The 13957-nt window shown below is 48.4% G+C and overlaps 1 protein-coding gene and 1 pseudogene across 3 annotated transcripts in view; one reads left to right on the forward strand and one right to left on the reverse strand.

The window, feature by feature from the left end:
• Nucleotides 1-13957, reverse strand: part of LOC122111313 (class I histocompatibility antigen, Gogo-B*0101 alpha chain-like) — a 30545-nt gene that overhangs the window by 547 nt on the left and 16041 nt on the right. The window contains exons 6-7 of one of the 3 annotated variants that reach the window (XM_042684080.1): nucleotides 218-250; nucleotides 45-92 (exon numbers count right to left, since the gene is read on the reverse strand). The exons of 1 other annotated variant lie outside the window; for it this stretch is intronic. In XM_042684080.1, coding sequence (XP_042540014.1) covers nucleotides 45-92; nucleotides 218-250 — 81 coding nt within the window. Of the gene's footprint in view, nucleotides 1-44; nucleotides 93-217; nucleotides 251-13719; nucleotides 13782-13957 lie in introns of those variants that run through there. One more of the 3 variants, XM_042684077.1, reaches the window with a different exon arrangement.
• On the forward strand, nucleotides 798-10384 carry LOC122111131 (annotated as a pseudogene).

Below are 13957 nucleotides of genomic sequence, written 5' to 3' on the forward strand. Positions count from 1 at the left end.
TGGGCCTCAGCCCTGCCCCCCATTTAGGGTCTCAAGGTTGTCACCTTTTTCAGCTCTGAGGGAAGCATCAGAACCCTGGTCACTGTCGTCTCCTGTGGTGGAAGAGAGGAGCTGGTTAGAGAACACAGGGGTCACTGGAGGAATTCCGGGGTGCATGAGCTCCCACAGGTCCTGTCTGCACCACAACAAAGGTCACCTCCTCCCCCATGGCACTCACTTGCAGCCTTATCATAGCCTTCTCTCTTGTCACCTGTAGGAGAAACACCATGTGAGAGGCAGGTCACAAGCAGTGCCATGAGGGCCTGGATGAACCCCTAGCCGTGACCTCATGGGAAGTTTCTAGAAATGTGACCATAGAACCAAGGAAGCATCAGGAGAGAGGAGTGCAACAGTTGGGAAGAGAGACCCCAGGACCTCCTGGAGTGTGACCTCAGTGGGCAGCTGAGTCCCTGTGGGCCTGAGTGCTGCAATCAGTTCCCATCACCACCTCAGGAGGGGGAATTTTGTGACCTTCGTGTTCCAGGTGATTTACAGAAGAGGAGCTGTCAGGCTGGGGAAGGCTCTGAGTGTGCTGCAACTTCCATTAGGAGTGCAGCTCACACTTCTGCCTGGGGCCTGAAACCCACAAGTGGCCCAGGAACTGAGACCCCCCCACCTTCCTATCTCCAGTCCTCTTCCTGCACAGCACAAAAACCAGCACAGCTACAACAACCAGAACTGCAAAGATGCCCACGCCAATGACAATTCCAGGCGGCGGGAGCTCGGCGGAGGGCGGGCCAGGTTGACTGGTCCAGGCCATGCCGAGGAAGAAGCTCTTCAGCGTGAAGCAGAAGAAGAAGCAGTTGCAGGATAAGCGGGAGCAGAAGCAAGGTCAGTGCGGGAGGAGGGGGCGGGGCCCGGGCTCCCGCACCTCTGGAAGGAGGGGTGTGCCCGCCGCACCTCTGGAAGGGGGGGGGGATGGGTGGTAGGCCCGAGAGGATCTGCGTGGGAGACCGCAGAGGGGATTCCCCGACTCCAGTCCCCTGCACCTCGGGAAGGAGTGGGGAAGGAGTTGGGGGAAGGGGGTCCCTCCTAGCTCCAATGGGGCGCCATCCTCCAAGTTCCCCGGCGGAGTGACTACCCCCCCTCCCCAGCATCCCGGGAGTGTCCGCCCGGGAAGGGAGCTGGGAGGTCTGAGGCCCAAGAGAAGTTGGGTAGGCTGGAGACCTGGCTGGCCGGGTTGGGGGTCCTTCAGTCCCTGAAGAGTGGGCCAGCACTGGCGTCACCGGCCCCTCCCCGCAGGGCTTCAAGATGGGCTAAGCTCCAGTTCCAACAGCCGCAGCGGGAGCCGGGAGCGGCAGGAGGAGCAGACCGACACCTCGACACCTCGGACGGGGAATCTGTGACCCATCACATCCGTAGGCTCAACCAGCAGCCTTCCCAGGGCCTGGGGTCGAGAGGCTACGATCCAAATCGGTGAGGGAGGGAATGGGGCGCCCACCTGGAGATCGGAGTGTGGGCAGTAAAGGTAGCTGCTTCTGCTACTGCTGCTGTTACTGCTACTACTACTGCTACTGCTTCTACTGGAGACTCGAAAGAGGAGACAGTGGGGTTCTTTCTGGAGCAGCCTATAATCCTCCCTTCTAGAGGGGCTGCAGAGTTTTGCTTTTAAAAGTAGTTGAAAGGATCTTTCTTGACAGACAGAGTAGTGGGTAGTGGGGGGGAGGCGGTGTGTTAGGCCTACTGAAAGAGACTTGAACAGGTTGAGATTGGAAGGTTTATGAAGTTGCCCGACAAGGGAGAAAACTGGGAGTGTGTGTCTGGATGTGTGGTCCCTGTTCTTTTAGGTACCGGCTGCATTTTGAACGGGACAGTCGGGAAGAGGTGGAGAGAAGAAAGAGAGCAGCCAGAGAACAAGTACTAACTCCTGTCAGTGCGGAAGTGCTGGAGCTGGATATCCGAGAAGTCTATCAGCCAGGCTCAGGTAAGTGAGAGCAAGGCATCTGGATGTTTCTCATCAGCAGTGCTCTTGGGGAAGGGTAAGAGCTGTCTCATATCTGCTTGGACTTTTTCCTGATTTCCTAGTCTTGGACTTTCCCCGACGTCCTCCTTGGAACTATGAGATGTCCAAGGACCAACTAATGAGCCAAGAGGAACGGAGCTTCCAGGAATATCTTGGGAAGATACATGGAGCTTACACTTCTGAGAAGCTCAGCTACTTTGAACACAACCTGGAGGTGACAGTGGAGTGGGGTCCAGCAGTTGGGGCATTATGACCCTGGAAAAATTGGTCTGGGGTCAGTTTGGACAGGACTCTGGGTTAGATTCTCTTCCATTGGTCTTGTCTTTTTAGACATGGAGGCAGCTGTGGCTGGTGTTAGAGATGTCTGACATTGTCCTGCTCATCACTGATATCCGGCATCCAGTGAGTACTTGGTTTGGGAGTGGGCAAAGGGGAAGAGGGAGGAAAGTTCTTGTAGGGGAAGGTGAGCGGCTGGAATCAGAACATGGAGAGGTACCTTTTCCTATTCATTTTTGTGTTTTCTTTCAGTACTGGGATTTGTACTCAGCTTGGTGCTTGCTAGGCAAGTGCTTTACCACATAAGCCACATCCTAAGCCTTTCTGCTTTAGTTTCGGATAAGATTTTGTATTTTTTGTCTTGGGTCAGCCTTAGACTGAGATCCTTCTACATATACCTCTCTCATTATTAGCCCCAGCTTGTTTTTTGAGATATGGTCTCACTGTTTTTGTCCAGGCTGGCCTCAGTCCGTGATCTTCTTATCTCTGCTTCCTGCAAAACTGGGGCCTCCTTTGTTTTTGCAGCTCCCTCTAATGTCTACAATCGGGAATTTAGTCCCACTCAACCCCAGGTGTTTTGTGCTGGTACCAGGGTTTAAATTCATGCTTTCAGTTACCTTTTTCCACTCAAGGCTGGCATTCTACCACTTAAGCCACAACTCTACTTCCAAAGTGCTCATTTTGTTTTTGTTGTTTTGTTTTTGTTTTTGTCCCAGTACTGGAGCTTGAAATTGGCCTGGGTGCTATCCTTAACTTTTTTTTGTTTGTTTTTTTGGGTCCGGTTGGGGAGCCTGAACTCTGGGCCTGGGCGCTGTCCCTCAGCTCTTCAGCTCAAGGCTAGCGCTCTACCACTTGAGCCACAGCGCCACTTCCGGCTTTTTTCTTTTTGCTTATGTGGTGCTGAGGAATCGAACCCAGGGCCTCATGCATGCAAGGCAAGCGCTCTACCACTGAGCCACCTTCCCAGCCCGGAATTCAGTTTTTTATTCATCTCTTGTCATATTCTTTCACTTCTCCCCTGTCCCGATGACTTTCTTTTGTACTTCCCTTGATGAAAAACTGCATGTCCTGTCTTCTATCCTACCAGACCTAGACCAACAGAAAATTCCAGGGATTCTGTGGAGGCAGCTGGGGACTTCCCCTGCCCATCCCAAAGATGCCCTTTCTTCCTTATCTCATTTCTCTAGTGCGGCCACATCAATTGCAACAGAATCCACCTGGAATGTAGGGTAGTGGTTAAGGCCATAGACTGCTGCTGTGAATCCTGACTCTGCCACTTCACTGTTGTCCTTCAGTAGAAAGAGGAAGGTCTGTGGAGGACATTTTAGGTTAGAGTTTCTAAATGAACCTACACGCACATACAAATACACATGTGCATGTGTACATCCATATACACAAGCACATTCACACACTCATGTTCACAGTCATTCATACTGAGCACATCACACGTGCACATACCTGCATGCATGCTTTTATGCATGTCTACCCACTTGTACAGATTTTTGCACACAAAAACAGGTATTACTTTCTACCTCAACCTCCATTCCTGTTTTGATCCTAGCCCTTATCTCAATATGCTAGGTGTTGCTATTTTCTTTTCATATCTCTCATTGATTTTTATATTTAATCATGACCTCTAGGAAGCTCCATGAGACTTGCACAGGTATTACTAACCCCTGCTTTGTCTTTTTTGTTCAGTTTGGCTGGTTTACTGTTTTTACTCCAGAATCTGCTACTGCCAGGGTCTTGTCTGGGAGCTGTGCCTTGTGAGTGGGGAGCTGGAGGCAGAGATCTCTGAGTGGACCTCTCTTCACACCATTCCCTTAACTACTTTGTCCTAGGTTGTGAATTTCCCACCAGCACTTTATGAGTATGTGACTGGAGAACTTGGGTTGGCCTTGGTGCTGGTCTTGAACAAGGTGGATTGGCCCCACCAGCTCTCGTGGTTGCCTGGAAGCATTATTTCCACCAACACTATCCCCAGCTCCACATCGTCCTTTTCACTTCTTTCCCTCGGGACCCTCGAACTCCACAAGAGCCTAGTAGTGGTGAGTGGGCAAGGAGGAATATATCATGGAAGAAACGGGTGGCAGGGGACAAAGGGAAGAGCAGAGAAGCTTACTGGCGAGGGGTAACTTGATCTTGGGCCCAAAGGTGGTGGGAGAGATGGGCTGTAGAAGCCCATTTCCTAATCCTCTGGTGCCATCTCATCTCAGTCTTGAAGAAGAGTCGGAGGCGGGGAAGAGGATGGACTCGAGCCTTGGGGCCAGAGCAATTGCTGAGAGCCTGTGAAGCCATCACTGTGGGAAAAGGTATGTGCTTGTTGGAGTGGGGAGGGGGAGAGGTGGGAGCTCACAGGCGAGACCTGAGGCTTGGAGTCATTTTGCTCATCTTTCTGGAAGTCAGTCTCTATTATAGATATGCAGAGGGATGAAATAAGGAGCAGACAGGCACAAGGTAAGCAGGAGCCACATTGGCTTTGTTACCTTACATCTTCCATGAACTCTTTAGAAACTCAGACCAAAATGCACATGATTCCAGAGTGGGGTCAAATGAAGGCTGGAATTCTCTGGCTTGAAGTTGTACAGGTTGGCACTCTATGATTCCAGAGGATGCTAGTGACGTCAGCTGTGCAGGACACAGTTTGTCCCACCCTCCGCAGTGACTTTAGTGGGACCTCTTTTATTTCTTTGTCTGAGCAGTGGACTTGAGCAGCTGGCGGGAGAAGATTGCTCGGGATGTGGCTGGGGCAACCTGGGGCAATGGCTCTGGGGAGGAGGAGGAGGAAGAAGATGGGCCTGCAGTCCTGGTGGAACAGCAGACTGACTCAGCAATGGAGCCCACTGGCCCAACTCGGGAACGCTACAAGGATGGTGTGGTGACCATCGGCTGTGTGGGTAAGGACAGGATAACCTGTGTCCAGTGGTCTCCACTCCAGGAGGCACTGTGTTTGAGTACAAAGAAGGCCTTCTGGTCTCTTGAGAGTAGCCTCTACTAGTAGTCCTCGCAAGGCTTACGGGGTGATATGTAGTTAAATTCCACCTTTTCTCAGTTGGATGATTGTGAACAAGTCCTTTAACTACTGAGTCCTAGTTATTGTGATTATAAAAATGAAAAGGTTGGGCTGAAGGTGTAACTCAAGTGATAGAGTACCTGCCTGGCAAGCACCAGGCCCTGAGTTCAGACCCCAATACCGCCAGAAATAAATACATGAAAACAAACATGCCATACTGAGTGTCAGTGGCTCATGGCTGTAATCCTAGCTATTCAAGAGGCTGAGATCTGAGGATCAAGGTTCAAAGCCAGCCCCGACAGGAAAGTTTGTGAGATTCTTATGTCCAATTAACTATAAAAAAAAAAAAAAAGCTAGAAATGGAGCTATGGCTCAAAGTGGTAGAACACTAGCCTTGAGCAAAAAAGCAAAACCAAAAACAAACATGTTTATACCCAGTTCAAGAAAATGGATGTGAGGAATGAAGGGCATGGTATTGAAAGAGTGTGACAATGATTGGCACATAGTGATAACAGTAATAATGGTTATTAATTTAACTGATTGTTAAATTTTTACCATTTATGTGGTACATAACCACATGCCAACCTTGTTCTGAGGTGATATGTGAATATTCATTGTCCCATTGTGGTTCTTATTTCCTAGTGCAGGGATCGCTAAGTCATAGCAGGAGCGCAGCAAGTATTAGTTCCCTTCTGGATCTGAGCCCTTTCACTCTGTGGTCAGAGACAATCTCCCCTTGACTAAGGGCTTTGTCTCAGCTCCCATTGTGGGCAGAGGCTGTTTGATTTAGTTCCAGGGTCCCTTTACATTGTGGATGGGAGAGGTGACAAGACCTTGGCAAAGTTGTGGTATCAGATGCTTTTGGAACCAAGAAGAGCCCATCCCAGAAAAATAGTAGGGATGCCAAGTAGACGCCTCCTTTTCACTGTCTTTTTTGTTTTGTTGAAAACCTCCCTGCCTGGTGGGCAGTTGCTTCTCTTCCCAGCCATTTCACCCTGGATTTCCATCTTCCCATTTCTGACATACACCGTCTTTCCCAGGGGCCTCTGCTGTCCCTCTCAGTGGCCTCTGTGCTAACTTGGTGTTGTGAAAGGAAGAGTGTTTGCTATGGTACAGGCAGCCCTGAGTTGGGATTTCTCTCAATTCTCATTCATTTATTCATTGAGTAAATACTTTATTAAGCACCTACAGGTGCCAGATGCCATGCTAGGGATGGAAAATGCCTCTGTGAAGATGGCAAAAAGGTCCCTACACTTATGGAGCATGTTTCTTTGTGAGTAAGTAGATGTGTGAACTGAAGGCAGACTAGGAGCAATGAAGTAAAGCCCTGAAGAAGGAAAGAGTACTTAGAGAAGAGGGGTCCCCAGGGTAGACACCTGGTAAGGAGATGAAGTTCTGGGCAAAGGGTCTTGAGAGCCAGAAGACCAGTGAGTGACAGGGTCTTGAGGTGGGAGTAAGTTTAGTGATTCTGGTTAGCAAGACTTGAGGGATGTGAAGGATGGAGGATGGAGACAGGAAAATGAGGGAAGATGGTCACAAGGGGCCACATCATTTTGGGTCTCATGGTTGTGGACTTTAGTCTCAGTATCATGAGAAGCCCATGGTAGATTTAGCACAAGGAGTGACAGTATTTGATTTCCTTTTTCAGAAGTTCATTTTGCCTACTAAATGGAGTGTGAATGGTAGAAGATGAGCAAGAAAGGAAGCTGAGAGAGCAGTCAGAGACTTCCTCATTAGTCTAGAGCAGAAATGAGAGCTGCTCATAGCAGGTGGTAATGGGTAGACAAGGTCAAAAACATATTTTGAAGGTGGAGAGAAAAAGATTGTTGATGGCTTATATTTCATACATAAGAGAAAGCAAGGAATAAAGAACTTCCAGCCTGGCACTGGTGGCTCAAATCTGTAATCCTGACTACTCAGGAGACTAAAGATCGAGGATTTTGGTTTGAAGCCCAGTGGGGTCAGGAAAGTCCATGAGACTTTTAGTTCCAGTTACTCATCACAAAAGCTGAAAATGGAACTGTGGCTCAAATGGTAGAAAACTAGACTTGAGCAAAAAAGTTCAAGGACAGTGCCTAGGTCCTGAGCTCAAGTCCCGAGTTCAAACAAAAAAAAACCCCACAAAACTGAACTGGGAGGACTAGGGAAGGGAATAATCTTTGAGAGTGAAGTATAAGCAGTGAGGACCAAAGTGCTGGACTAGAGATCTGGGTAGGCCCCGGACTTGGCTAGAAAGATGGAGAGAGGAGTAGTGAGTCTCAAGGGGTGCTAGGTTTCTCATTATACAGGTCATGATATTATTATGAGATGCTAGGACTGAGGTAGGAAGTATCTGTTCTGTGAAATGAAGAAACAGGCTTGAAAAGTTCAGTATAGTGCCTTGAGATCACAGAGCTGTAAGTGAAAGGCTGAGATTCATTGTTGGCGGCCAAATCCTTATTCATAGTTTGCAGTGTTACATCACTTCCTTATTTTCTAAGCCTTGGTTCCTCTTCATCTACAGCAGGGATGGGATTTTTTTTTTTTTTTTGGTCGTGAGGCCTGAACTCTGAGCTTGGGCACTGTCTCTCAACTCTTCAGCTCAAGGCTAGTGGTCTACCACTTGAGCCACAGTGCCACTTCCAGTTTTTTCTGCTTATATGGTACTGAGGAATTGAACCCAGGGCCTCATGCATGCCAGTCAAGCTTTGTACCACTGAGCCACCTTCCTAGCCCGGGATGGGCTTTTTTTTTTTCTGCCAAGGACCATTTAGACATTTATGACATGATTTTCAGGTGATACAAAATTACCTGGAGGCAGATAGGACTGGGCAACAAAGGAACAGAGCTGCCAGGCACCGGTGGCTCACATCTGTAATCCTAGCTACTCAGGAGGCTGAGATCTGAGGATCTGAGGATCACAGTTCAGAGCCAGCCTGGGCAGGAAAGTCCATGAGACTCTTATCTTCAATTAGCCACCAGAAAACCAGAAGTGGAGCTGTGACTTAAGTGGTAGAACGCTTGTCTTGAGCTGAAGAGCTCAGGGACAGCGCCCAGGCCCAGAGTTGAAGCCCCACAATCAACCAAAAAAAAAGGAACAGAGCATGTGTCTGTGCTATCATGTACCAAATGATTTTACAGGCCTTACACAGTTGTCAGGACAGTCTTCTGATCTCCAGCCTTGCTACAGCGCTACTTGCCAGAGCAAGGGCCTGACAGACACTGGTTTTCCATTCCTTTCTCAGGTTTCCCCAATGTTGGGAAGTCCTCGCTGATCAATGGACTGGTGGGGTGGAAGGTCGTGAGCGTCTCCAGAACCCCCGGCCATACCCGATATTTTCAGACCTACTTCCTTACCCCTTCTGTGAAGCTCTGTGACTGTCCCGGCCTCATCTTCCCCTCTCTGCTGCCTAGGCAGCTGCAGGTATGTGGCAGAAGGATGGGAGGAGGCTGAGAAGGTGGTCCACTATAGAAGGCACTGAGTGCTGTTCCCGCAGGTTCTTGCTGGGATTTACCCCATCGCCCAGATTCAAGAGCCCTACACTGCTGTAGGCTATCTGGCCTCCAGGATCCCTGTGCAGGCAATCCTCCACCTACGCCACCCAGAGGCTGAGGATCCCTCCGCTGAGCACCCCTGGTGTGCCTGGGACATCTGTGAAGGTGAGTTCCCCACCTGGCCTGGCTGCTGTGACCTTGCTTCCCTGTCCCTTTCTCGTGTCCTCCTCCAGATTCTGCACTTAATGAAGCCTTTGTTCACTCACTTCTAGATTTTTGGTTTTTTTGGGGGGTGTGCCAGTACTGGGGTTTGAACTCAGGGCCTGGATGCTATCCCTTAGCATTTTCGTTCAAAGCTGGTGCTCTACCACTTGAGCCACAGCTCTACTTTTGACTTTTTTGGTAGCTAATTGGAAATAAGAGTCTCATGGACTTTGCTGCCTGGTCTGGCTTTGAACTGTGATCCTCAGATCTCAGCTTCCTGAGAAGCTAAGATTATAAGCATGAGCCTCCAGCACCCTGCTCCTTTCAGGTTTTTGTTTTTGTTTTGCTAGTTTTCATTAGAGATAACTGAGTCTCAAAGTTTGTCTGGTTGGGTGGGTTTTGAACCTTAATCTTCAGGTTTCAGCTTCCTGAGTAGTTAGGATTACAGGTGTGAGCCACTGGCGTCTGGCCACTGGCCTGGAATGTTTTGAGGAAAACTGGTAGGACTTTTATGGGAGTAACTGGAGCCTGATGCACATGTTTCTCTCCTTTCTCCTTGCAGCCTGGGCAGAGAAACGTGGGTACAAGACAGCCAAAGCAGCTCGCAACGATGTATACAGAGCGGCTAACAGCCTCCTGAGGCTGGCAGTGGATGGCCGCCTCAGCTTATGTTTCTATCCCCCGGGCTACAGCGAACAGAAAGGTCAGAACCCAGATATTCTTCCCAGCCCCTGCTACAGGATAGGCAAAAGAATGTGGGCTTTGGTGACCAGACAAGTGAGGGTTAAATGTGGGTCTGTACCTGCTGGCCAGTTGTGTTTATTAACATCACTAAGATGTTTTCCAGATTTACACTCCTACCTAAAGGTGGTTGTGAGGTTTAGTATGAACAAGCTTCCACTCAGTGCTCTTCATGTAAGGTTAGATGAATGAATGAATTGAATGAATGAATGCCAGCTACTAGAATCATTGTTTTTTGCAGTCTTTGCCTTTTCCTCATCTTTCTCTGGTTTTAATCCCTTGCTCAAAAATCTCCTCCATTTTCTCTCTTCTTTATGTTCCCCAGGCACCTGGGAGTCTCATCCAGAGACCACGGAGCTGGTGGTTTTACAGGGCAGGGTGGGGCCAGCTGGTGACGAGGAAGAGGAGGAGGAGGAAGAGCTGAGCAGCTCCTGTGAGGAGGAAGGAGAGGAGGACCGAGATGCTGATGAGGAGGGAGAAGGGGATGAAGACACCCCAACCTCAGCTCCAGGGTCCTGCCTGGCTGCCCGAAACCCTTATGCCCTGCTGGGTGAGGATGAGTGCTGAGTCCCCATCTAGAGCCATCTTTCCTCCCAATATCTTTGCTTTTGGACTGATCTGGAGGCATCTCCCGTCTGCCACCCCGATTGTGAATAAAGATTGTCTGCTTTGTAGCCCCTTCCCAAGGTGACGTGAGCTTGACAGCGGCTGTTTTGGGCTGATAGCTATGGGAGGTTTCTCTCCTCTTCTCCCTTCTTTTCTCGTGCCTTCTCTTTTCAAGGCAAGTTCTTAACTCATTGGGTTTTTAGCCACTCTCTGCTGCGCACCCCATACATGAGGACAGGAGGCCTCAATCCATACCTCCTGTGTAGTTTGTGTCCTCCACTCTGATTTGAAGAGTAGCCCTTTGTGCCCCCTGTTGGCACACCTGGGATATACCAGGATCTTCTGGAAGGAGTCTTCAGAGCTGAGGTGTCCAAATGAAGTTTTTTGGTTTTTTTGGGGGGGGTCGGTCGTGGGGCTTGAACTCTGGGCTTGGGTGCTGTCCCTGCGCTCTTCAGCTGAAGGCGAGCACTCTACTGCTTAAGCCACAGCACCACTTCCAGTTTTCAAGTGGTTTAATGGAGATAAGAATCTGCAGGACTTTCCTGTCCAGGCTGGCTTTGAACCGCGATCCTCAGATCTCAGCCTCCTGAATAGCTAGGATTACAGGCATGAGCCACCAGTACCCGGCTCAAATGAAGTTTCTGTAGGAAATTTTCAAATTCAATGAATATTCATTGAGAGTCTTCTTACTATGTGCCTAGAAGGTGATAAACACTGAATGTGTAAAGATGCACAAGCAAGGCTTGGCCAAAGCTTATAGTCAAGACCCCATAGGGCACCCAAGGTGAGGTATAATGTTTTCTATGTCCAGAGTCTCATACAATATAATTCTAGGACTTCTTATTTATATAAATTTTTAGTTACGACCCACCTGCTTGTAAGAATGTTAAATGTGCATGAGTAGAGACTTAATAGCACACAACTTGTGTGAACATTTATGATTTGCACAGAACAGCCCTTTAAGGGCTCTGTTAAGTTTCATTATTTACAGGTCTTGGAGCTAGTGGACAGCACAGAACCAACTTCCTATGACCTATTTAGTCTGGTCTGGAGTTAGAGTAAAGATGACCCACTGTAGAACCTGAGCCAGAAGTTGGCAGGTAGCACCACCTTAGAGGGGCATCTGTATTTCAGCAAAGATCTCCCTTGTGAAGCAACCCAAGCTAGACATTTAGGTTGAATTCCTGGAGAAAGAGGAAAATGGACCATGTGAAGAGACAATCAGGAAGGGGTGGGAGACATGATGCAACAAGTGCCAGAAGCTTGTGTTGAAACTGAAAGGACAAGAGAAAGCAGGGTTCAGCTGAGCTTCCTTGCCTGGGTCAGTCATGTCTACTATGTGGATACTTAGCCAGTGAGGTCTGGAGAACTCCAGCCCAGAGAAGACAGGGCTTCTCTTCCTATGCTAGAACTTCATTGAAACCATCCCATTCCCTTTTGCAGACTAGGTTCCAATCTTGGTTCTGGAGCTGGTAGTTATGAATGTTCCAGGGCAGTTTAATTATCTAAGCTTCTGGATTTTTTTTTTTTTGTCAGTTGTGGGGCTTCCAGATTTTTGAGTGGTTAATTATAGATAAGCACCTCATGGGAATTTTTCTGCCCAGGCTGGCTTCAAACAGTAATCCTCAGATCTCAGCCTCCTGAGTAGCTGGGATTACAGATGGAAGCCAGCACCCAGCTGGTGGTTGTTTTTGTTTTCTTCTTAAAATCAGTATGGTCAACAGAAGTTTGTTGGAAACAGTATATGTCAAATGTTAAATTCTAGGACAATAGAAATTGAACAAAGTTCCTACTCTCAAGGACTGGAACAGCCAGATACTACAAATGCAACAGAGAAAGATTCTGTAGCCCTAGGTAAGTTACACATTGTCGTACATGTACTGATTGCGCTATTGTAACCAAGGTAGATGGATATACTATAATCAAGTATTCGTTTACCCATTGAACATGTTGGGCATTGAGCATTTGTTGCCAATCACTGCTAAATGGCAAGGATAGAATGGGTCCTTTGTGGAGCTCATTATTGGAGAATGAAAACGAGTTGGTAATTATCAGAGTGCCATGAGGAGAGTGGTGGAGACCTCATAAGTGGTAGTTCCATATGGAGAGAGTTTGGGATACTGGTGGGAAAGGAATGGGGGTTGGGGGTAGACGTCAGGGCTGAGTTAAACTCCAGGACTTGCCCCACCAAAAAAAAAAATCCTTGGGGGGAGAGTAAGAGTATGCATCCCTCAGCTGTCTCCAGTGGAGACTATCCGATTCATTATCAGAGACCACAGTTACTGAGAGGGTAACATTTTGCTTTTCCCAAGGTACCTTAGGATCTTTTCTTTTTTCTAGCTTTGCTCATATAATTGTAAAATAATCATTCCATTTGCTAGGTGCTGGTGGCTCACACATGTAATCCTAGCTACTCAGGAGGCTGAGATCTGAGAATTGTGTAAAAGCCAGCTCTGGTAGGAAAGTCCTTGGTGAGTCTTATCTCCAGTTAACCACCATAAAACCAGAAGTGGCACTGTAACTCAAAGTGGTAAATCACTAGCCTTGAGCAAAAGAGCTTCGGGACAGTGCCCAGGCCCTGAGTTCAAGCCCCACAACTGACAAAAAAAAGAAGTCATTCTATTGGATTATCCTTGGATTTCCTACTGGATGTGCCATTTGACTACTGCTGATACCTTGACAGGTACAGTATTTTGGACCAGATCCTCATTGGATTAGGTTACTGAAACATACTTGAGAGGAGGAGCCAGGTAGTATCACTATGAAGTTGATAGGGGTCACTGGTAATCTACAGCATGGCAGGCAGGGCCCAGCATGGAAAACATCCAAGTTATCAACAGTGATGGCTTGGAAGGAGGTGCAAGGCATTGGAAGATCAACACATCACCCTGGGAGGTGTGACTTGGAAAGATCAAGATTGTAAAATGGGTAACAAACTTGAAGGAGGAAGGATTTCTTGGAAATGTGTGGGAACAAATGCATTCATGATTCTCCAAATGTCCACTAGAGGGCAAGCACGGGGCTGGAAAAGATGGTTAGTCCCCAGTCACCCTTTATCTAGCTGCTCCTGGGCTTGTTCAAGAAGTTCATGTTGGGAAGTGGCGCTGTAGCTCAAGTGGTAGAGCGTTCACCTTGAGCTGAAGAGCTGATGGACAGTGCTCAGGCCCAGAGTTCAAGCCCCACGACCGACCAAAAAAAAAAAAGAGTCTCAAGAAGTTCATGTTGGAAGAATCAATCCATGGCTGAGAAAACAGATCAGGTGCAGGAAGAGAAGTCAGGAGCACCTGATGTCCCAGAAAGGAGGAGGAGAGGCAGGAACAAGCATACCTCTCAGTCCCATGCAAAGCAGTCATTTCTCACTGAAGGAGAGATCAGTCACCGGGACACATTCTGAGCAGGCCACCTAACGCCCCAGTCCTTACACCCTGCAACCATGACACAGCCTTCCCTGTGCCTCAGCCTTGCCTCTCACTTAGAGTGGTAGAGTGCTTGCCTAGCATGCATGAAGCCCTGGGTTTGATTCCTCAGTACCACATAAACAGAAAAGGCCAGAAGTGGCGCAGTGGCTCAAGTGGTAGAATGCTAGCCTTGAGTGAAAGAAGCTCAGGGACAGTGCCCAGTGTCTGAGTTCAAGCCTCAGA

The sequence above is a fragment of the Dipodomys spectabilis genome, unplaced genomic scaffold, assembly GCF_019054845.1.
Source record: "Dipodomys spectabilis isolate Male_0828 unplaced genomic scaffold, ASM1905484v1 ptg000085l, whole genome shotgun sequence".
NCBI classification, from domain to species: Eukaryota; Metazoa; Chordata; class Mammalia; order Rodentia; family Heteromyidae; genus Dipodomys; species Dipodomys spectabilis.